At 44.5% G+C, this 24,572-nt stretch overlaps 3 protein-coding genes across 11 annotated transcripts in view; 2 read left to right on the top strand and 1 right to left on the bottom strand.

The window, feature by feature from the left end:
* Window positions 1-14,693, top strand: part of LOC100642711 — a 59,755-nt gene extending 45,062 nt beyond the window's left edge. Inside the window, exons 4-6 of the mRNA XM_003402374.4 lie at window positions 12,331-12,515; window positions 12,662-12,793; window positions 12,864-14,693. Of these exons, the coding sequence (XP_003402422.2) occupies window positions 12,331-12,515; window positions 12,662-12,793; window positions 12,864-13,008 (462 nt within the window). The 3' untranslated portion in view covers window positions 13,009-14,693. The remainder of the gene's footprint in view (window positions 1-12,330; window positions 12,516-12,661; window positions 12,794-12,863) is intronic.
* Window positions 14,694-15,068: 375 nt separating this feature from the next.
* Window positions 15,069-16,223, top strand: LOC100642590 (COMM domain-containing protein 8). The gene is made up of 4 exons (XM_003402373.4): window positions 15,069-15,471; window positions 15,542-15,703; window positions 15,767-15,919; window positions 15,979-16,223. The coding sequence occupies exons 1-4, from the start codon at window positions 15,406-15,408 to the stop codon at window positions 16,135-16,137; spliced, it is 540 nt and encodes a 179-aa protein (XP_003402421.1). The 5' UTR covers window positions 15,069-15,405; the 3' UTR covers window positions 16,138-16,223.
* Window positions 16,224-16,230: 7 nt separating this feature from the next.
* The window catches only part of LOC100647483 (A-kinase anchor protein 200), a 61,707-nt gene continuing 53,365 nt past the window's right edge, over window positions 16,231-24,572 (bottom strand). For 8 of the 9 annotated variants that reach the window (XM_012318753.3, XM_020867715.2, XM_012318754.3 and 5 more), the window contains 4 exons: window positions 20,308-22,755; window positions 18,729-18,896; window positions 18,370-18,435; window positions 16,231-18,284 (listed from right to left, as the gene is read on the bottom strand). In XM_012318753.3, coding sequence (XP_012174143.2) covers window positions 18,240-18,284; window positions 18,370-18,435; window positions 18,729-18,896; window positions 20,308-22,755 — 2,727 coding nt within the window. In that variant the 3' untranslated portion in view covers window positions 16,231-18,239. The remainder of the gene's footprint in view (window positions 18,285-18,369; window positions 18,436-18,728; window positions 18,897-20,307; window positions 22,756-24,572) is intronic. The other variant, XM_048405545.1, reaches the window with a different exon arrangement.

Below are 24,572 nucleotides of genomic sequence, written 5' to 3'. Positions count from 1 at the left end.
CGCACGATGGCCGTGAACCCTGCGCTCGAAACGTTTCTGACGGTGGCCAACGCTGACGTTCGTTAACGCATTATTCCACGTATTGGAAGCGGAGGTTTCAACGGACTCGCAAAACATATCGATTCCAACCGAGAGGCATCTTCAATTCGATCTATCCACCGGTAGAACGCGAAATCAATCGGAACGACCTTCTAAACGCGGAAATTACAAACGCGCGGCCCATAAAATTTTCCGCGCGGCCAGGGGTTTCCTCGTGTTCTAAATGGACCGGCCGAACGATTCGTCGATAGAGAAAGACAGAGGATCGTTGCGTGGGTTACGATAAACGCGGGAGTACGAGAGTGCAGAATCATTCGTTGAAATGGACGATAGCGATCCGAGGCGATAAATTCTGGAAACTATCACCGCACTGCAAGGTTGAATTTAGCGTAACGTAAAATACAGACCGAATGAGATTCGTGTACGTTTTTGAAAATTCAGAGGAAATTTCGAGGCACCTGGTAACGCAGCTTGTTGAACCCGCATAGCAAGCTGTTATCAGCGACTGATAAAAAGACACGACATTCCATTTAACAACGAGGCTGACCTTGTCATCTTGTTACGGTGTTTTCGTGGCACGAAAACACTTACCGCTCAGTTCATACGAATAACGAGAACGAATCGAGGGACAAAGTTACGGGTGGCAATTCCGTAGAATGACATTTTCCTTCGACTATCGGACCACAGAGCGCGAAATTACGCTACGGCGCGATCTCATGCGGTCCATTATGAGGAAAGAAAGGTTGTAAAGAGAAAGAGCCGATTCACTGGGTAGGTAATCGACGCTCGAAGCGATTATCGTGATGAGAATATATGCAGCAGCGAAATCCGCGCCGAAACTGCTTTCCTCGATTTCGCTGGTGCTTCCAAATGTATTCGTCGAGGTCCGAAGTCCGAAGATATTCTATGAGTCAGCTTGAGGCGACGTTAAAGTTCCTCGCGCGGTGGGACGCCGAGTGCAAAGATCCGACGTCGGAAAATAGTATATTAGGATGGGTAACTACCTCGCAGCCGAGTTTCTAAGTAACCTTCGAATGTCCAGAAAGTGAACACGAATTGCCGGAGGGCAGAGCCGCCATCGAGACTACCCCGATGCGATACCAATTGCCTTACGCACGAAACCGATCTATTTTGCCCAAAATGAAAAACTAATCTATTTTCTTCCCGATTCCCTCGTCCAACGAATGTCGATCCATTATTCTCTCGATGCCAATAACCTCTTACATTCTCATACTCGCGCATTACGAGACGCTTGCTCGTTACTCTTTCCAAGACCGAGACAAGTTGGACTATTACCGTCTGATGTTATTTGAGATATAAATATTCGTACAAAGGCCCTATCGAACGAGCTACAGCCTCGAGAGTTCGCGAATAGTTTATGCGGCTGATGGCTTTACGCGTTTAACGACACTCGCGTTTCACACAAGTCGCGTTCGTCGTCATCGCGCGCAGCACCTTTCAATTTCGCGATACGAGTTACTTTTCAATTCGTAACAAGATCACGAAGATTAACGATCTAGAGATTCCTAATTGGGAATCGAGATTTACCAATCGGCGAAGAAGCGGTGCAGTGCACGCGCGATAGGTCGCACAAGCAATAACTCAACGCTATCGTAACGCGAAGACGATTGTGAAACGATCGATGCAAGAATAGACGCAGGAACGTTTCCATTAGCGAACGCTCTGGCCATTTTTCCTTTTCGCTCGACGAACGCGTACTCGACGGCGGCCAACCAGAGCGCCACCGAAATCCGAATCATTTTTCATCCGTCGGACAGATCGCGTCACACGCTGCGCGCTGCGGGATCGTTTCGCAAAACATCCGTCGCTCCGACGGTTCGGTCGCTTGTTCCCGATGAATTCACGTTTCACGGTTCGGGTGAAATCTCAGGACGAAGTGATTCGAAAGCAAAGGTAAAGAGAACCGCGGCCAGGGAGCGCATCTTTATGCAGGCCACGCGGGACAATGAGGACATTGTCGCTACTCGGACGTACAAAGCTAACCGGAAATTCATTGTTCTTGTGGCAGTTGGAGCGATCACCCTCTTCGCCGGGATTCCAGCGCCGCTAATATTAACGCCTTGTTACCAGCCGGTTCGAGCGCAGCAGTCTGCGCAAGCTCGAAGAATCTTCCATCGCTGCTCCAACTTTCCTCCTTCCGACTCTATTTCGATCGTTCGTGCGGAATACACTCGCTTTCCATCGCTTTGCGAGATACTCCAGAAACGTTCGACCGACTTTCGCGTCTCGCTCATCGATAAAAAGGCCTAGTATCTACCTAAATTTATCGAAGAACGAGCTGAGATCGTCGATTATTATACGGGTTACGTTCGAACGGATCCAGCTGGCCGAACGGGGAAAATTGTCCTTAATTAACATTACTGCGGGTAATTGCGGGTAATTCGAGTGATCGCGCGTTCAATGGTAAAACGATGTTATTCCGAGGGTGAAATCGAACGTTGTCGCGAACGATGGAGCATCGATTTTTAAGCCGATCGAAAGACAAACAGTGGTCGGCGACGGGGGAAACGAAGGAAGACGATCGTACGCGAGCGGGACATAAATCTTCCGAGTCGTAGCGATTAATTACGGCAGGAAGCGGAGCCCTGTAATTAGATCCTCCTCGATGGCCTGCTCCGGCGGCCCCGCGCGCTACGATCTCGGCCCCGAGTCAACCTCGCTCGCTGCACGACCAGCGAAATCTCGATCGAGTTCGATTTACTTCGTTCTGTTGCGTTCCGAAACCTCGTCGCGTGGCAAATCGTCCCAACGATCCGCTCCGTTTCTCCTCCGCCTTCCCTTTTCTTACCTCCAGGAACTTGTACCCTGCTTTTCGACTGATTTATCGTCTCGTCGCGTCGCGCCGTCCTCTCTTCCGGTATCATTCTCTGCCTATCGCGAATTCGATCTGCGAGGTATCAGTGTCTCTGTTCGTATATACTTTGCATATTTACACCAGCGATTATATTCTAACTGCGATTCTTTTTCTTAGCAATCCTGACCTGGTCCTCGTCCATTGTATTCCTTTTTAATCCTTCGATATTTATTAATTTACGATTAAATTTCATACGTACGTGGTAAGCAACTATTTGAAGTCATGAACCAATCGTTAACGCATTTAAATTATTCCTCGTTCGCGTTGCCACGAAACTAAAGGCTGAACAAAGAATAAACGTGTAAAACGTGTCTGGTCGTATTGGCTCGTAGCTTTTATCGGGCAACCGAGTTCTGAAATGTACCTCATGTAGAAAAGTGGCCGACAACTCGCTTTCATCGTCTCTCGCGTAAACAAATTGTTTTCCCGCTGATCCGTATTTTCTCCGTACGAGTTCGATCCGTTCTTAAGGAGACCGATTTGCATGGAGCGTAATCAATTCAATCTGCATGACGTCCGCAGCGAATCGTTTGCTCAGCGATATCTGAAATCCAACATCTATTTGTTGCGTATCCACGTACGTGTTACGTGCGATTTCCACTCGCTTTATCGCTATTGATTCGTATGAAAACGGAGAATGCGACTTAACGAGACGCGACAAATGGAATCTTGATTTTCTCACGGCGAAAATAAACGAGCAACGGAACAATGAAACGCTCTCCGTCCAAACTGCTTCATCGTTTCTTTGACGTGACGAGAAAAAATCGACAAATGAACGGTCAGTTCTGTCGCGTATCTTCGTATCAAAATTTAATACGCGACGATGAAACCATATGCGAAAACGCGGCAAATAGATACCGGACTTAACGTATTTCATCGAAATATTTTGGCTGTTTTACGCAGCTTCGCTATGCAATACCGCTTGACGCTACTTAACGCACTTCTATTAATACATGCCATCGAGTTTACGAACGACAACATCAAACTGACAATAATAGGAAGATTCACCTACGCCTCATTATTGCCAAGATTACGAAACCATTCGATTACGTCTGGAGTTATTGATGTTCAAGGAACATCGTTGTCCCATAACAGACCTATTATATATATTATAAAGCTATCGATCAGTTGATCATCTCTCCTAATATTCTACACGAACCAAATGTCCACATTCCTACGCGTCTCCTTAGAAATTCTACTCTCTTTAAACCTGAATCCCATTGAACTCTTTACGGCAAATACAATTGTTTAAACCGGTTATATATAATTGCTAACCAGTTTCGTAGTAGCGTCAACTTCTTTTTGTAAATCTTCAAGTCCTTTCAAACCACCAGCTTGCATCCAGTTGTTTTCATCTTACTATTTCCTACTTTTTCTTTTTCATATATCTATTAGGTTGTCCTATATATAATATATAATTCAATAAAATAATATAAAACAAAAAATGTCGTGCATTTATTATTTCCTTATAAAACAAAGGAAACTTTTCGAACAACCTAATATATCACTAGTTATCTAGTATTGTCGTTTTTTATTCTAACTTTGTTTTTTGGAATACTCCGTAGTCTGTACATACGGGTACAAATGGATTTTGTTTGTCGTTAATTACAAATAAATATTACATATAATATAGCGTCGTCTGATTTATGATCCCACTTTGCTTTCGCGAGGCGGATTCTACTTCCCCGAAGTTCTCGTTATCGGTAGAGGAACGTATCGAAGAGAAGACACGATGATGAATAAATATCACGGACGAGCCGAGTAACTAGCGAAATAATCCCGTAGGGGCTACGACGCGAGATCGATCACTCAGACATTCTGAGCTTCGCGTTAAAAAACGTTCGATCGACTGGATTTGGTTTTCGCAGAAGCATCCCTCGTCCTCGCGTTGCCGACAAATTGTCGTGGACACGCGAAAGATCGATCGCGACGAGTAGGAACGTTTACGATCGGCTTCCCGCGGTTTCGACCTCTCCCTGTCGTTCTTCCTCCTTTTCGTCCTTTCCCCATCGTTCGCAAAAACTGGTCCCACGACGGACACACCGATTGACTTTCAAATCGAGATTCCTTAATCCAAAGGTTATCGCTTTCAGTTTGACTCTCCATGGTCGAGAAAAACGGCAGAGTTGCAGGACACCTTTCCCGATTTTTATCCTGACCGATTACGAAGCATTAAGGTAGTATTATTAAAAGAGATTAACGTTGTCTCGATCGTATTTTCAAATATCGTAAGTATATGAAAGCACCGTATTTCGTACTCGAGAAGCATTTAAGGAACACGCGATACGGTCGTTTAGGCTCATTCACGGAGAGGAGGCATCTAAATTTCCGAGTCGAGTTTAGAAAAAGATTTCCATTCACCATGACGAAGGATATCTCGGCGGAGATCTCCCTTCTCCTTTCTTCCTCGTTCTCCTTGCGACACGATTTTGCCGGATAAACGCGAAAACTGGTTCCCTCGAAGAACAAGGGACGGAATCGGCGCTCCGATACCAATTGGGAGGGAAGGGTCGCTAATTTCTAAGTCTGGTTGTAACGCGGTGATGTTACACGTACGCGAATATATACGTCGATACGTCGCGGCGTGCATCGCTAGCCGGCATTCCATGACCGTGATCGCACAAAAACGGTGAAATGTTCGTCCGCTTCGCTTCTTACCATGTTAACCGCGCGTGTACACGATACTGATGCGATCACGATGCGGATAAACGAAGCATGCGATGCTCATGGAAATGTAGAACCGAGTTGTTCGAGCCGCTCTACAAATTGCCTTCGAATGCTGCTCGTTTAAAAGGTCTACAAGTGCCATGGTTAATCCTACTTTTCCGGCTACTCCAGACTATACGAATCACTCGGACCACTCAGGAACTCTTTAAGGCCTATGATACTACGTGTTGTAACGAGTCGTATTTTACTCGAGTGCCTCGTACACGCTAAGTAAGGTACTTTGACTACTCCGGTGGGCTCTGATCGCCGCGAGTATCGTCACCCACGATCTCCGGATCGCGTATTTTCAGAAACGTCGACGAATCTCGAAGGCGCTATCGTCCGATGTAACGAAAACCGGAGAATCCTTTGGCGCGTATGCCACCATAGGATAAGCGGCGAACCGGTTGCCGGTATAACGTTAATTAATCCGTGCCATGGAATTACATGAACCGGTACGACTCGAATCGATCGTTATCCGTCGCACGACGCTAAAAGTAAGAATCATTAATCGATATCCCCGATATCGTGCTTCTCGTTCGTTGCAAATGGCACACCTACGTATGTGAAACGTTTCACGACAAAGCTAACCCCCTAGTTTTATTCATAACTATTCGCGAACAACTCAAGTATGCGAAAGAGTTTCACCTGACCTAAAAAATTTCGTTGGAACGCGTGTGCAGCTGCAAGAACCGCCGCTAGATCGGCTGGCCTTTCGACGTTGACGTTAGTCGTCAACGCGCGTATGCAAATGCCGTGGCAGCTCGAGCCGCGAAACTCGCGTATCGACTAACACGATTGCGATCCGATATCTTGTAACCCCGTTGATTTACGACGGGAGGATTCAAAAATATTGGACGGCGAACGATTGCAAGAATCGTAATTACGTACTCGGTGCAACGTCTTACCTGAGCTTTCGATCGGGATTTACGAAGAAAGCTACACGGTCGAATGGCCGAAACGCTTTCACTGGAAACACGTTGAAATATACAGCCATGGAGGCAAAACGATCTCATTGACAATATCGGTTAATGGTTATCGCGAGCCGATGTCGCCTCGAGCGATCTGAATCTGCAACTGGTTCGGAACAGGTTGGACGATGCCTGCCACTCGAGAAGAGGTTGATTTATGCAGCCTTATCGGGAACAACTAAAATTACGCGCGATCTGTCATCGGAAGAACAAATTGAGACGCTGCTACAAAGTACCGTCCGTCAAGAAATCTTCGCTTTGGAAAATCAGTTGTTAGATTTTTCGGCAATGACGCAACATTGATAGATCGGGACGAGCGATTTTAAAAATATCGAACGAACAATATGCGTCCTCGTTGCGCGCAATCAACTTTGTCAATCGCTACATTCAAAAAGTTTGATGCGCAAAAGGTGCAAAGAAACATCTCGATTACGCAAAATCTGCAACTACCTGCGACACGATCAACGATACGGCCGAGTCAACGACTAGTTCGTTCGTTAATTCCCGTGTAATCGTCTTGCGCGGGTTTAACGTAGCACGGGCACGATAGGCATCTCGATTGGGTACGGGAACGCCCACCGATAATCGCATGCAAATCGTTCTTAACGCTTACGCACGTGCCCGTGAAAAACTGGTGCATGCGAGCTGCCGGGTTTATCGCCGCCATTTACAAGCAAAAGACCTTGGTTTTCGCGAGGTTACCTAGATCGGGACGTCGCGACGACGAACTAGAAAACCGAGACGATCGGCAACACGTATCGAATTTTTTCTCTTTGGAAATCGTTTCCAATATTTGTGAGAAGAGAAGAGTAAAGAATTTTCCAAATCGCCCACTTTGCAACATTTACTATGTCTCTCGTCCGATTGTTGAACGCAGTAGCAGCGATAAATCGCGGACGGCAATTTCATCGCGCGCGACCGTGATTCGTCCAGGTGTCGTGTGTTACACGGGGAAGAACGATCGCCGCGGATATTCCATTTAAATTACCAATGCTATCGGCAAACGATATACATAACTCGGAGTAGTTTACGGACTTGGCTAATGCGGCGAAAAGCAGCGTCGTGGCGGTAAATTCGCATGCCAGACCGCACGGTCCGATCGTGCGTGTAAAACGATCCGAGCCACGGCTCGTACGGTTTGCGCTAACGAATAGATCTCGACCCGATCAAAATCCCCTGTGCAACGTCTTCATTCCCATCGAACGCGCCGTGCCGTTGCTTGCGCCCAGCCAATGCTGCGAGCGAACTGTAATAGAGTCCTCGAGGGTCGCCAATTTATATTACCGAGAAAAGGTAGTTAAAGCTGAAAGGCTTTATGAGCAACGTCGGCTTAAGCGGCACACGAAGTAATCGCTGGTTATTTACAATAAAGGTACCTACGGTATAAATAGCGCGATAGGTATGTATGTATATTTCGGAGACAATAAACCTCTATATACGACTGGAACTCGCAGCAATAGAAGGATATTAAAGGCAGTCGACGTCTCGTACGATTCTCTCAACGAATATTTTCATTTCTTAATCGAACGATGGCGACTCGAAGCGATTAGATAGAAACGATTTTGAAACACGCATAGAAGATATCCGTGGTTTATCATCCGATCGTCCGACCTACCGGCAGCGTGGGAGCGATGACGAGGCGACTCGTCTTTAACGACCTATGTATGCCAGGAATTAATTATCGATCCGAAGAAGGCGTATACTCTTTGTTTTTCGAACGGGTCGATTAATTCGGAATTCGTTGAATCACGGAACACGGAGGAAAGCTGTTCACGATGCAGCCCGGTCGGCCTTAGATAATGTTGCACGGTGCACGTGCATTAATTGCATTCCTAGGAAGAAGCTCGAACTTCCGGGACTTTCGCGCTCGCAAATTCGCACGGATAAAACTGTACGCCTCCCCGATCGATAGATGCCATAAACGTTGAAAGCACGCGGCGAAAATAGTCGAATAAATGCGTTCAAAGAAGAGTATGTGTGTATTCTTCGGTCATTGAAGAACGTCTCTTATCCCTCTCCGTATCGCCATACCTAACAATTATTTATGGTTGGTAAAAGTTCTGCGAATCATACGCTGGTTATCAATGACGCGACGCAAAGAACGTCCAATGTTAACGTTGTGCAACGATAAAATATCGATACTGTCCGATAAGACCGGCCGTAAAAATCTGCAGTCAAGATGTGGTATTCAAAGGTATCGAGTATCGCGAAAGGTACACAAACGCTCGAAACACAGAGGCGGGAACGTTTCTTTCGGGCAGTCTGCCAAAACGTTCGTCAACCCACGCTCAGCTCTCGCCGAGAGTATAGTTCAATGGAGCGGCGAAGTACCCTGGCCCCTTAGGACGGTGATGTTGACAGACGTAAAAGTAGCGACTACGAAAATAAGAAATATTCCACGATCTTCGAATGCTCTAGAATTGAAGCTCGCCGAGTTCGTGATGAATATTCTTCTTCGATGAGGAAAGGAAAGCGACATTTGCATGCGAAAACACAGACTACGCCGTGCCGTACCACTCGACGAAGAAAAACACACGACGTTTATCAAATCTCTGAGCAGTACTGGCGGATCGACCGACCGACCGACCACCCACGAGATATTTTCGCTAGGGAGGCGATAGATACCTGGAGAGTTGAGTCGAGAGAGTATCTTCTATCGAGAAAGTTCTTCTCGACGGTGGAACGAGCCGAAAGGAAGCTTTCGTGGTTTACATTCTCCTGGGAAGACTTGCTCGTAAAGCATTCGCCGGTGGTGGTAAAATCTTAGGATAGTTAGTCAGCGACAGCGAAGAGTTTCCAGAGGCAATTACCGCGTCTTGTACCGTAAGTTGGTACAACCTCTCGGGAATGGTCGGCCGGTAAATGCATCGGAATACAATCGGACGTTTCGCAACGGAGCCGGGGCTCGATGTCTCATTCGTGAGTCGCGATGAGTCGCGATGGATCGCGACTCGAGTCACGGAACGCGTGCTCGTATCCCGAAAATTGCGGGAAACACGGGGCGAAGCACGAAATGGAAGACGCGAGCGACACGGTTCACCGATCCTGAGACTCGTGTGCACGTGATTTCGTGCCCGCTTCTGCCGTGTTTCATTCACGAGTAGGTGCCCCGAGCGAGATACGATGAATGTTAATGAGGCGGTCGGTCAGCTGCTCGATCCTACCGAAGGAAAATAACGCACGAACAAATTAAATTTCAGGATACGTATGCGTCTCTCTGCAGAAGGGAGCCCCGCGATTGTCTCTCGCGTTCTTCCACCTTTCCCTCTATTCGTTCGTGTCGATCGTTCTGTTTGTCGTTCGTCGAGAATTCTACACCATCTCCTACGATCGTGACATCGTTCGAATTTCTATCTCCGCGTGAAAACGCGTCGTTGGGCAATTCGAAGAGAAAAAAGTCGTGAAGGAATCCTCCTGAACGACTTGTTTCTCCTCCCACGCGTCCATCTTCCTTCCATGTTGGTTTCCTAACCTTCAAATTCGAGCAACATGGTCGGCGAGATGTTATCGGAAATCCTCGAATCGGACCGTTCGAAAGGGAAAATTCGTAATGGAGACGTGCATACGTTCACGAGCAAAAGGATCGCGCGAAGCAAAAGGTCGAACACGAACTCGATTGCCATCGGGGACAGATTCGAGTTGACTTTATATGTTGTATGGGCGTGCACGTTCGGTGTCCCGTCTCACCCCATGGGACATTGTTCGGCTCCCTTTGCGAAGGCGGCCGACCTACTAGGCCACGACCGGAAGTGCATTATTCACGCTCGGTTTTTCGTCAGAGAATCATGCAAAAAATATGTAAAAATTCGAAACCGATGTATGCGTCGCGAGAAAGCGCTACGGAGGCCACCATGGCCGCTGCCCAGGAGATAAAACGGCATGACAATGGCGTCGACCCATTGTGACCTTACGAAATTTTTGCCCTACGCGGGTTTAATAGGGGACGAATAGCACGGTTTCGTCGAATTTCGACAAAAGAATCGGGCACCAGGTATTCGGAAATCGCTAAATCCGAAATTCTATCGATAGATCATGTTTCGACGTTGTTCGGATTCGAAACCTGCAAGATGGGATAAGAGACTAGGTACGCCACTGTAGCGCAAAATTTATGACCACGATTTCTCGGCCAGGCTATTCGTCAGGGACGATCGCGAATCTCAATCCTGGCGTAGCGTCTTGACAGAGTACGTCGGAGAGGAAGGAAGACAGCCTACGAGCACAGTTCGTATTACAGAGACCCCGGCAAGATCTTCGCGTTTTGTCAACGGGAAAGGAACCGACCGAAGCAATTTGTCCTCCGTACGTGCGTTTCTTTATTATTCGTCCCATGGAAACGTCCCGCGTTACCATTACGTTCGCCCGTTTATACGTTCTATCAAAGACAATCGGTTCAGTTTCCTCGAGCTCGTTCATTCTAGATCCCGCGATTGCTTTCCAAGTACACCAGCCGCGAATAATATTAACATTCGATAAAGCGAACCTTCTCGTTCCACTGTATTAGCAACCTGTTGACTTTCATATATCCTCGATCAGAGTCTCGAGTATTTATTCGCCTCTCTGGTCGTTAAATCTCAGTGGTTTACGCGTTCGATTATAAAATGCGTTTCATTCTCGTTAGCAATGGTGTCGGTGATATTTCTTTGCCCACGTAACCCATAATAGAGACACACGGAACGAACGAAAGAGGCTGAACGAGACTTAAGCAATAAGATGTCACGAACGATTCTGAACTTCCCCGCAATTAGCGATTGCATAAGCGATCGGTATCGCGGCTCGGTCTGTCGATGCTTCTCTCTCGACCTTTGATCCCGACGACGTTGCACTGATTGACGTTGAAGCAACGTCGTGATCACCGCGCCTACCCGCGGAATCCCATCGATAAGACCTCGGCAGATCGAGACCGATCGCCGGTACCCTTGGACACGGGATCGCGGCATTTTGTTCCGCTAGCCTATTGTCATCGATCCCGGCCACGATCCTACGACCCACTTAACACGATCAATTACGCGTACGAGCAATCGGTCCTCGATCCGCGATCCTTGCCAGCAATTATAAACACGCCCGATTAAAACTCGACTCGTGACGCGGTCACGTTGCGTTCCTTTCGAGCCAGGTGCGTTCTGAAACGCAGGCACTCTAATCTGTATTCCCATGGAAAACCGGCCGTTTCGTTTCCTCCGCGATTTACGAGCTTTCTATCCAACGTTCCCGATACCAGGATGAAGAACGCTAGGCGGACGATTGAAATGCGAGAGTAGACTTATCAGCTACTGGCGAATTCCGGCCGCGTCGCCCGGTGGTCGGCAATTAACACCGAACGAAACACTAGCTTTTCCACGGTCCCAATTTCAAAAGGCTCTTACCACATGTATTATGTAGTTCGTTCGAATTTGTGTCCTGGTTCTGTGGAATCGTTCGAGGCACGAGGCTGGATATCGTTGCTCGTAAAAATAGTAACCGAGGGTAATTAGTGTCGATTGGAAGAGTTGCTACGTGTGGCCCCGCGATACGGATAACCCCTTTCCGTTGATTTAACCATTGGCCAGCGAACGGTTCCACTTTAGACCAATCAGCCAACCAACCGACTAAGGTTAATTAAACTCAATTAAAAGCGAAACGATATCAACCTCCCTCGCGTTGCTTTTCCAAGCGAGCCGAGATTTTCTTTTCGAATCGCGCTATTGTCGTGTTATTGGAGAACGCGGAATAATAACGATCCGTTCCCGGTTTTTCTTGCAGACGACGAACGTGGGCGGCAGCAGCGTAGTGGAAAAGCTATCGTTCTACAACCACACGGAATGCGAGTGTCGAGAGAGAACCGAATACGACACGAGCAACGAGAAACCGTCCGAACAGAGAGTCTACAGGCATCATCAGTCGTCCCCGCAACCTCAGAACATGAGAAGGGCACAGCCGAGAAAACCGTGAGTTCTCTCTTACATCTATGTACATGTACCTGCATCGATCGCTTTCATACCAGTTCATACGCTTTTCTCCACCCTTTTCGCTATTTCGGTATCGGCTGTTATTCACTCCGCCAACGACTAATTTGTAATTTCGAATTGATTAGGTGCCGGTGTCCTTCGGAATTCACACCGAGGATGACGCCCGAAGGCGTCTGCCAGTGCACCTGCTTCGAAACTGACCAGAACTGCATCAAGATCAAGCGAGGAAAAGGATTCTTCTCTCTTCGCGATAGATTGTGAGTAACATTTTTCAGCTACTTTTCTCGTAGTAACGACAGTATACGAGTTCATTACGTCGAATTACAGATGCATTCAAAATGAGGAGTGCGCGATGCCAACCTGCGAGTTTGGTGAATACATGGGGCGACGAGGCAAGTGTCCTCGGAAACAGGACAAGTTCGATGCGATTGCCAATTACCACACGAACTTTAACCACCGATACAGAAGCTAGGGAAACAGGAGAGAAAAGAGAGCAAGTGTTAATGAAGAAGAAACCGAGGAGGAAGAAGAAGAACGAACAAGTCAAAAGTGCGTGGAACGCGCGCGACGTACATCAAACGAACGGTGCCATCTTTTCCGAGTACTTTTGCGTAAGACTCGATATATGTATACATATGTACCCCTCCAAGCAGTTATATATAAATGTATCCTGCTATTTTCGCCGTCAACCTTGTCACTATATTTTGTCCTTTTTTTTTTCTATCGTTACAAGTGGAGAAAAGTTCGAATCGGTGATTGCGTACAGTGATTAGACACATAACGAAGCGATACTATAGTCGATCATATACGTTTCGATATTAATCGCCCTTTGATTCTTCTCGAACAGCAAAGTTTGGATATTAGTAAAAATAGAGAAGTTTCTTGTGTAATCAGTTTACAATATGGTTCGTTATACTCGAATCTTGATCCAGACACTGTTTAAAGATCGAGGGGCACGAATACTTTGATTTTGTAAATTTCAAATAACCAATTTGTTCAGCTGTGCCTGAAATTTAGTAGATCTGATGATAGAGAGAGAGAGAGAGAGAGAAAGAGAGAGAGAGAGAGAGACGCGACTGCTCCTTATAGCCAATAGCGCTAGCAGCGCCAGTTTTGAAATTTATGACAAAAGACTTGATTGTCATAGGACCACGAGCCTAGTCCGAGATCCTGTCCCTATTCTGTACCAGACGATTCTCTTTGAAAGTTCGATAGATTAAGCGATAGACTAACAAACAGTCGATCGGCTATGTAGAGAATATCGATGGTTGTATACCAAAGCGAAGAAACGGTGAACACGAGAAGTAACTGCGCAGAGACCTAACATAAGTCCGTTAATGTACGCGTTGTTCGTACTTTGCCGCGTGAATACGCCGAGGACATTTAGAAATCGTGCCATAACGTGGCATCCGTGTCCCATTATGTTTATATGTATTTTATAAAAGAGCAAATCGACACGACAGCAACAAAAAAACGAATGGTACGAGCATGCAAGGAATATTTTCTCGACAGATCCACCGCAGGATCATCGTTAACCTATACAAACGACGGACCTTCGAAGTATACGAGAAGAAAAGGAGCAAAGTTGACTCGATGTGTTATTCGAGCCGTGAACATTTCGTATCGCACCCCCTAAACGTGTTTTGTACGCTTTTATATACATTATTATAGTATGTACGTACGTAGTAGCCGACTTGATCGTGAAATCGATTTCATAGCCGATCTAGCATTTACGTGGCCACGGAAACATCATGTACAATCGGGTGTAGATTACCATTTCACTTGCACTCAATTTCACTCCTGAAACTTTTATGCGCGTCCATTATGAACTACGATCTGAAATTGTCATTTCAAATATGACGAAAACGTATTCATACAGATGGCATTCAGTCGCGCTATTGACTATTTAATCTTTTACGCTTGATCTGTGGTCGAATGTACACGATGAATCAATTTTTCGATCTTTTTGTGTCGAATATTCTATCGTTAATCGCGAATATGTACAGAACGCCATTCGACATTCAGCTTACTATTGTACTCGCTACCACTTGTAGGCAATATACATATATAGACGTAGGCAACAAATCAAGCAGTACAGTTGTATAAAGAAATTCATGAGTATCATTTCAATAAAATTTCAATTTACCTGTAAGTAAATTTCGTGGAGTTTCATCTTATCCGGATCGATATTCGATGGCACTATATTCATCCTAATTACTAAGAACACTTTAATAACGCTTCAAATATACACCCCAGTGCACAGAACAGTCGAATTATATTTTATATAAAAAATGGCGCGACAAGCTTCTAAAGGTTCCACTATCGCCATCTAGTAGTCACGTTAGTAAATGTAGTTTTTCTCCCTAGATACGGCATTAATATTCTAAACACATACTTATGTTGTAAGAAATTGTTATACGTATTATTACTCATTTTACATTTCATTTTTTATGTTAATAAATCTTACACTTATTACAATAAGCACTATTCCTTTCTACATACATATATACATATATATATATATATACACTTTTCACTTAAAATAATCGTTGTCAATCACAGATGGCGATAAAACGAATTTGTTAGTTGTCATTGAGTTTTCATACATTTCGGAGCGTGAAATATTAAAAGTATCAACTTTAATAATATATGAATGAAATATGAAATTTCTTACTTATATACGATAAATTTATTTGTAACTATTTTTGTGAATGATGTTTAAGTTTATCTATCATGTGTAATGTAAATGAAACTGCAATGTATGACTATTGTCATGTAAAATAAATGCACAAACAAACGTGCAAAAATCTACTAAATTTTGTTATTTATAATTCGAAATACACAGAAAGTTCTACGGAACTTGCAAATTATGGAGACTGCTCAAACGTTGTACCTTAACCTCTTTGGTGAGGACAAAATTCACGTTTTGAAGGAAGTAAGTACTACAATGATCAATGGAGTAAGAAATTTATTTATTTGTTGAAAAATTAACCCGTATAATTTAGTTGTTGCACGCTTGCGTGGATGAAATATGTGGCAGACCAGGTCCAACCTATCATAAGTTCGTAAATAGCATGGATTGGAGTAAAGAAGAATATGAAGAAACGTATAAATTAATATCTATGCTTCTGAGAAATCCAGCTTCGTTATATTTAACAGAAGAAAAGGTATGTTTAATATTCTCATGAAACTAATAAAACTTTCATATTAGTAAATATAATTCTCTTTAGATGCCACAAGAGTACCATGAATTACCTGAGCAAATTCAACAGAATATATTATCGTGTTTGAAAGTGAGAAGACAACAATTAACAGATGCATTGTTGATGGAATACTCTAAGGAAAAGCACGACACAGTAATTGACTTTGACTGGAGATTAAAGGTAAACTAATAAAAACATTTGTTCAAGGTACATTGCTATTAATTGCATTATTCTTACAGCTTATAATGGGGTCTAGCAAATTAGCTTCCTTAAGAGAGCCCCTTCTTCAGTTAGATCTCATTCTTGAAAGTAAGGACTCAAAACGTATTCTAGATTTAGAATTAAGCAAAGATGAATTGGACACGTTTATAAATACCATGGAAAATATAGTGCAATGACTCAGATGTAAACAAATTAATTAATAATAAAAGGATTTGTTATACTCGATGTATAATCGCAATAAATTTCCAAGATCAAATAAGTACACGTGGTTTTACACTTGTTTCACAGTTTATTATAGGTTATAGATAAATGTAGAATAGTTTAATTACTATTATAACTGCTCATCGAAGATACTGAAGACTGTTGGTCTGTGTCCGAGGCACTATCGACTCAAAAATCTCATTTACAATTTTGTAGTTCCGACGCGCAAAATAAATAAACGAGGAGGCTTGCGTCGATGGTGCCTCAGCGTTAACGATTGATAATTCGAGTGCACAGATCAGTCGGGTTCAAGGATTTTTTTTTTATTTTTTTCCTTTTTTAAATAAAAAGTTCACTCTCGTCGCCAAAACTTGCCTCGAAAAAATTTCGTTGTAAAGATCATTACGGACAATATATTTAATGAAAGGTTTACTATACAACTTTTAATTTTACCTCTTTCTCCTTACTCATTATATATCGTTTAAAAATCAATGCCGGTCGCGGGCACAATGAACGCTCGCTCCATTAACACTTACATGTATTCTGAGATTTTGGAGCATTTACATATATGCGCTTTTCGTTTAACTTTACGATCTACGCTACGGTCTTAATAAAAAAAGCTGTCATAGGTAATTATTTACTCCTGAAGATCCGTAGAAACGAATCCGTTTTAGATGGTAATTGTGCATGTCTTGTAATTGTAATTAGGCGATATTTTAGTGATTATTATAAAATTACGAATAGGCTTCCTCGTAAGTATTCTCGTATGGAGAAGTAGCATTCCGAAGGACAAACGCCGAATTTACACAAACGCTTTCTCTATGTCTAGATTATATATCACTTACACTGTCTCGACATACTGTATGTTTCCCTTATCTCGTGTGTTGCATTATACGTATGTACGCATTGGCGTGTAATGTCCTTACATGTGTGTAATTGTATCAAGTGCTCGCGCGTACCAAAGTCATACGTAGAAGTGTGCAGTTCCTCGTTACAACATAAAACCTCTCGATTGTACAATTATAAAGAAAAACAAGGACCGCGAAAGAAATACGAGCAAAATAATCGACTGTCCTTAAAATTGCGTTGCGAGTGTTTCATTACTCGTACGCTTTGACATATCTTTTAATAACTTTTTTCTTCTCGCTCTGCTTTCGTCCATCCTATCTCTCCTCCTTTTCTGTTCACACTCTGGCGAAGAGACATATCCCAAATTATTCTTTCCTATTTCCCTTGTTTCTTTCCTTGACACTCGATATTCACTCTCTCATTTTCTTCTCTCTAGCTCTCACACTCTCTCACGCATTCGAACACACACGCACACCTTGTTCTGTCAGTCTCTGATCTTCCCTTGTTTTTTCTTTTTTTTTTTTTCTTTTTTTTATTACAGCTTTCTTGTTCTTTATACTCTCTCGATATAGCAATACATATGTAGTTACGAGGGGACGCGCCTCGATGAGTATTTTTTTGGAATACGCGATAAACGAAGTTCTTATTACCATTATTTATTTTGTTTTAATTCGAATGTTCGTTTGTATCGCCTGTCCGCCGCGCGATGGTCACATCATACGATTTATGTATAGCAACAGTGACAGGTTCTAATTTTTTTACACAGCAGGGCCACTTGTTACGATGTTACAAATAAGCACGGCCCACGGTAGAAAATATTTCATTCGTGTCGAAAAAGAACAGTAAGAATTATCTGCTTCGAGATACCATCCGCGAACGGCGCTACACATTTTCAGAATCATTTCTTTTTCTTTCTCTTTTTTATCTGGCTCGTCCTCGTAACCCCGTTCTCTTGGATGATACGATCGTTCACGTTTCGTGAACTTTCTCTTTCGCCCTGCCGTCAAATGCCATCTAATAATTATTAATAGGCCTACTATAAAGTCTATATGTTCTCGCGATGTCGCGGTCACATCGTTCCATTTTTTGTTGCTCGTAACGAAAGAACATTATTTTCTGTTTAGTTGCAGGAATGGTCCAAATATACATATCTATATAATATACTTTTTTGGTTTTAACGAGAGAAAAGAACTTTCTTCTTCCCAAAATACAATTCGGTTAGTGGTGTTTATTCGTTTATGTTGTTTTGGTAATGTGCTTCCGCGATAATTTCCTGTAAACAGCAAATAAATTACACGTTCGATAAGAATGTGCATATAAGTATTTGTCGACAAAAATAACTTGTATACTCTACTTACGTTCGTATTACACTCGATGGTTGCTGCCGCAACAGCCTTATCGCTTATGTCCATCTCTTCAATAGCCTTTAACAAAAAAAAAAAAAAAAAAAAAAAAGAAAATGAGATAACTATTAATAGTTGTATCGTCGAACTACGTCGATATCTTATAAGTAAAGAATTAAACTATATTAAGATGTTAATCAGATGGCCCCTCGCACTTTATTCTTCTTTGAACATTAAACTGCGTTAATGGTCTCGGAATCGTTCGCGCTAACCCGCGCGAACGATCTGTTGGCGATCATCATATATTGCGTATTTACAACGTTTACTAAAGATAAGAGCGTATAGAGTACACAATCCAGTTGACACGATATTACCTTAGCTACCGATGCGACATCCTCGGTAATGGCTGGGGCAGATGGTGGAGAGGCGGGTACCTCGCTTGGGACGGCTGGTGTTGTAACCTTGATAGCATCGGCTGAACTTTCTGTCGTACTGTCATGAGCCACGTTATTTTCTACTGGGGCCTCGGGTTCAGGAGTGCTCTGCAATGTATATATCTTCTTGTTAAAGGATTCGATCGGAGAAGTTGGACGTCCGCAACAAGTCCAAATCCCAACATGCTACGAGGATAAAAGACGTAAAGGTCGATTCTGTCGAGCCACTTGAGAAACGAACAATAAGGATTATTTTCCCACAGACAAGTAATTAGATACTCGACATGACTACCATAAGGAAGACCACCATGTGGCGGGACAGAATCGCTCCTCATGCTTTTCGAACAGCGCAAAGAATTGGAAACCCTGCTGATAAACCCTCGAATAAGAAAACTCTGCATGCGCAATACAAGATGCTAACGACAAAACAGATGCAATTACGGAAAGAGCATATGATAGTATCGATGTCTAATAAATAAGTTCTATGCCATAATTAAGTTCTAAAAACCTCAGCTATTTACGTGTATACAATTAGTTTAAAGTTTACGTCTATCAATGAGATTCACGCTAGAAATTCGTCTAAGTCGAGCGGCTATGTTATATTAGTGACAGCGTTCCGACGAAAAAGAAATTTTCTACGGAAACTGGACTCGACTAGTGCAGCGAATGTTTCTTGCTCGTTTATCTATGTGTCGAGCTACAAATGCTCTACTTTAGCGCCTCGATTCGAATAACAAGTCGTGTTAATATTGTCAAGAAAACCAAGAGGCAAACAACACAGGTGATGGCAGTAACGGTTGTTCTGGTAATGGTTGGTGGTGGAAGCGTCATAGGAGTTGTCAGCAACAGAGTAGACGTGTTGTTAATCACGTTCGACAGAACGAAGGATGCATTCGACGAGACCCTTTCTTTAAAAAAAAAAAAAAAAAAAAAAAAAAAACGCTGGATCGTGTGTTAAGGACCAGAGATAGAAAAAGAAAAAAAGTGAGAGAGTGAGAGAGAGAGAGAGAGAGAGAGAAAGAAAAATAGAGAGAAAAAGGACATATACCATGAGGGGAGAATGTGTTTTGCGACACAATCGATTCTGTTTAGATTCTCTATTCCATATCGTGCATGGAGATACGCCGAGACAAGGATTTTGTCGATCGTTCGGATGAAATTCGTGCAAAAACCCACAGACGTCGATGTGCCAGTCTCGGTCTCATTCGATTACCCTTCGTCGAGAGAACGTCGTAAAGCGAAGGTGAGAAATTGAGATACCGAGGATGATGGTCGATTATCTGGGATTCGATGTGTGGAGGTTTGAACGAAGGTACAAAACGCGATGTGTCGGGCGACAGAGCACTGGACAGAGCATCGGGATATGGGGGAAACGGGAGAAAGTCGATATTTTCAGACTATATTCACAGAGACGATTGGTTTGTGCGGACCGTACGACGAGATACTTGGAACGAGGCGCCACCAAAGGTATTTTGGCTGCCTGAATTCATGCCAGGAGGTTGTGTTACATGTTAGTCACCTGATGGATCTCCTGGATAGTAGTCGACGACGTGGCGTTGTTTGACAACTGACACGAAACCGAGCTCTCTTCCTGCTTCTCAGTCTCCGCCAGAGACTCTGCTAACCTCTCCTTTAATTCAATGTCGGACTCATTGTACGAATTGAGGCTTATCGACACCGATTCCATCTTGAACTCTCGATTGCTCTGGTCGTCGTACAACAGTGTTTGTGAGGAGTCTTTTGTGGATGTTGTTAGGCCAGACGTGATACTGACATTGGACAAAGGACTGGGGCTTCTAGGCGGTATCGGTAGTGTCTCTGTCGGATTTCTTAAACTGGACGCGTTCTCGTCGGCAATTGGAAGCTCGCTATTCGTTTCGGACATATCGAGCGGACAAGAGAGCTCTTCCGGCGGTAAGGGATATTTGAAGGAATCTAACTGTTGGGTCGTATCCTCAAGGGCTGTGGGAAAGTTGTCTGTGAGACTAGGAACGTCTTCCAGCCTGGACGAAGCGAGATTCGCTTGAGTTTCGTTCGCGAGATACGTGGTTTGCTCGTTAACAGGACAGGACGGCAGATTGTCTGACATTTTCAACGACGCGTCATCTGCCTGGAGAACGGAAATATCCGCGGTAGAAGATTCGTTCGTCTGTTCCGGCAGTGAAAGAGGAGATCCGTCCACTTCTTGTGTGTGTTGTACGTCTAAAATCTGAGACTCTGTGTGAACAACGGGGGAAGGCACTGTGTTCGAATTGTCCGCCACGTTTACGGTTTCCAAATCAAATTTTTCCTGAGGACTAGGCACAGGTGATTCTGACAAAGGTGGAGGCGGCATGGGCATCGATTCCTCCTCGTTCCTAATCATCTCGGGTGTGTCTATCGCTTTGTCGATAACGTTCTCGATCGTGGAATCGGTAATAGGCGTAACAGGATCGATCACCGCTTCGTTAGAAACAAATGGATCTTTCGATTCTTCCGGTACTTCGGAAATAAGAATTTCTTCCGTAGGTACGGCGACGTCGGGTTCCGTTTCCGTTTCCAATTTGTCGTCCACTTCCGGAATGACTTGGACCGACTCGATATCTACCTTCGAATTATCCGCTACTTCTTCGACGAGCGTTTCCGTCACTTCCTCGTCCTCCGGAATGACAACCGCTGGCTTTGCCTCTACTAAAATTTCTTCGGAAATCGGAACGGGACCTTCTTCGGATTCCACGATCGCATCAACGGTCAAAACTGGTGGATCGATAACGGCGGCTTCTTCCACTCGCTCGATATCTTCTTGAACAACTTCGTTCGGCTCGATAATCTCTTCGACTGGTTCTTCGACACGTTCCTTTATATTGGCCGATTCCGGTACCTTTTCTCTCTCGCGTGCAACGAACTCCTCCTTCACTACGTTCTCTAGAACTACTTGCGACGTTTCGTTTTCAATCAACTTGCCGCCGTCGAGATTGCTAACTCTATCCGATAACTGCGAAGCTTGCTCGACCTGTATCATTTGCGAAGAATTCGCGACATTTTCATCGACTTTGAGCTCGCAAGACTTTTCAACGTCGGTAAGGGGAGTCGTCTCCCTTACGCATTTTTGATCGATATCGTTCTCGGATGACAGCTGTTTCAGTTCGTTAACTGGAACGCTATGAAGACTTTTTGCATCACTCTCTAGAGACGGGAGAGCGTCGACCTCGGTAGTCTTATTGCTATCACCGGCGCTAAGCGACTCTAAATTCTTGGTAACATCATCCGGAGGATTAGGCGCGTCTGTATCTATCAGCGGCAGAGCTTCTACGCTCGCAGGGATAAGAGTCGATTTTGTTGGGGGTTCGTCGACAGAAGAAATGGGCGGTCGCATCTGGGGAGTCGCATCGAGTGATTCCGCGGCTGGTGTTGATGGGTCGTTACGTTCTGGGCAGAGGGAAGATAAGGCTGGTGGTGTAATTATATCCTTGTCAGCAGCCTCGGCAGGCAGCTTAAGGGCCTCCGCTAACGCGGTCGCGGTCGCCGCGGCCTGCTGAGCCTGCTGCAAAGGCGACGTATCTATGGGGGTTGGTGGTGGACTGGACGGAGGCAAGGAAGGAATATCCTCACTGGTTTTCCTCTCAATGATAGACGGCGTAGCGACTGTCTGGACTCGGAATACGGAGACTTCTACCGGGTCCGCTATGAACTGACCACCGGCTGGACTGACCTCGACTACTTTTTTCTCGGCCTCCACTTTTTCCACCTCCTCTTTCTTTTCCTCGACAGGGACAAGAGATGGAGCAGAGGGAGTGGGTTCCTCTGTCTTTTCCTCGGTAGGGCTACTAGCGGCCGATGCTGGGCTTTCTTCCTTCGCCTCGGTCGACGGTGCTGGTGCCGCTGCTACAGGGGCGGCTTCGTCCTCCGCTGTTGGACTACTTACTGCTGATTTTTCTTCAACCGGACTACCTGCCGTGGCTGATCCATTTTCCGCTTCTTCACCACCCTGCAACATTTTCGTAGAAATCGTTTATACAAAAAAAAAAAAAGAAAAAAAAACGATACATCGAGTGAAAAGTGAACAATTTCAAGCGCGTTAATCAACGCAATCTTCACGGCAGGCTATACGATATATTGTGTTGGAAAAAGAATGCCGGTTCATCGAAGCACGATATTATTTTTTTTTTTTTTTTATTCATCGTGGAGGGTGACCAACTTAACAGTTGTCGCCCGTGTTCTCGAGGCTGGGGTATGCTCTCTAAGCAATTCGAATAGAAAGAAGGGTGAACAACCTAGCGACTCGTAGACAAGAGAAGTTCACAGAAGGGTGGATGTTCCCATAAGGGACATGCACAGGGGTACAAAAATGAGCGAACCCTAGGGTGCCGAGGTACGAACGTCATCCTTTCAGGGGTAGCCAATCGTGTCACTGTGTCAGCGAGCGCTCGTTACGAGCGAGACGTAATTGATTCTGATTTCATTAATAACGTGCTCCACTGTTGCTTCTAAAACGCATATTTGGCATCCGAGTCGAGTTTTCGCTCGTAGAACGTGTCCTCCGAATTCCAAAGAAAGAGGACACTGTTACTCGAGGCCAATAGGTGTTATTCGTTTCTCGATATTCGTTCAACTAAGAAGTACGTAGACCTTGATTCCAGCCATCCTCACGGCTCGATGCAAATAGAGAAAATACGAGTAGAACGAAATCAATTCTTGAAACCGAAGAGGGAAACAGAAACCGGACGTGCGGAACGCAACGCGTGCTTTATCGTCTGCAGACCTCGTATCGATCGGCTGGTTAAGTGAAACCCCTTCTCACCGTTCCTCCCATGCTTTTTCGTAAAGGGTAAGCCTCTCGCTTAAAGAATTACAGCCCCTGAAGGGTTCTACACGAGGGCTTTCTAAAGCGGAGTGTTTTTTCTCAGACGGTTCCGATTCCCGTGTTTCGCCAGCACTGTGTACACAATTTTTTCAAGTAAAGACATTTTCCACGTGAAACGATGCTCTCTACATTCTTCCGTACTATCTCGGAAAATTTCGCCTCTAGCTAGAGACGAAGTAACGGACGTTTACCTGTCAGAGTTTCTCGACCTCGCGATGAACGACTGACGAATCGAAAAGTCAAAGCACTCGCGAATTCGCGTTACAAATTTGGCTAAACTTCAGCGGAAACTAAGTAACAAAAGGACAAGCCGAAGTTTGGCCGTTGGCCAAAATCTTTCTTCAGGCCATTGTCCGTCCTGTGGGTCAACGGTAGAAAGGGACAACGCGGTAATAAACTTCCGATTATCTTCGGTTTCTTCTCGCGGCGAAATCGATCGAGCAAACGGTACCAAAACTCGCGTGTCTATACCGATGCACCATTGGCTGTCGACCAACTTTGATCGCGAGTAGGTTATAAACAGTCGCAATAACTCTGTAACGAAAGACTAGCGTTAGAGCAAGCAATCAAAGTCCGCGAACGCAGACGGAGGTAAGGGAAAATCTACGCACAATGTTCTCGTTAGCTACTCTAAAAATATATTTACGCGAAGGTTGCAGATTTCGACACTTTGTTTGAATCCTCTCCAAGAGTACCCAATCAAATCTTGACTAAGAAAACCCAGCGAGTTCTCCAGAAAATGACGCAACCGTATATCTCGATCGCGGCGCAAATATCGACGAAAATATCGCAATTTGTAAACTTAGTATCGTATAAATTAATATTCGTCGTAATCTAGTTACGATGAAAATTAGGATAAGCTTCGACTACAAGTTTCTACTAAAAAGCCTTGCTCTTCTACTATACTTCGAGTCGTAAACGTATCGACGCCAGACATTATG

The sequence above is a fragment of the Bombus terrestris genome, chromosome 4, assembly GCF_910591885.1.
Source record: "Bombus terrestris chromosome 4, iyBomTerr1.2, whole genome shotgun sequence".
NCBI classification, from domain to species: domain Eukaryota; kingdom Metazoa; phylum Arthropoda; class Insecta; order Hymenoptera; family Apidae; genus Bombus; species Bombus terrestris.
Note: the sequence above shows the minus strand (reverse complement) of the source record. Positions and strands in the feature narration are given on the sequence as shown.

Coding starts and splice junctions, on each gene's coding strand:
- LOC100642590 (XM_003402373.4), top strand. CDS start 15,406: ATGGAGACTGCTCAAACGTTGTACCTTAACCTCTTTGGTGAGGACAAA. Junction 15,472..15,541: donor AAATTCACGTTTTGAAGGAA/GTAAGTACTACA, acceptor CGTATAATTTAG/TTGTTGCACGCTTGCGTGGA. Junction 15,920..15,978: donor ACTTTGACTGGAGATTAAAG/GTAAACTAATAA, acceptor TTATTCTTACAG/CTTATAATGGGGTCTAGCAA.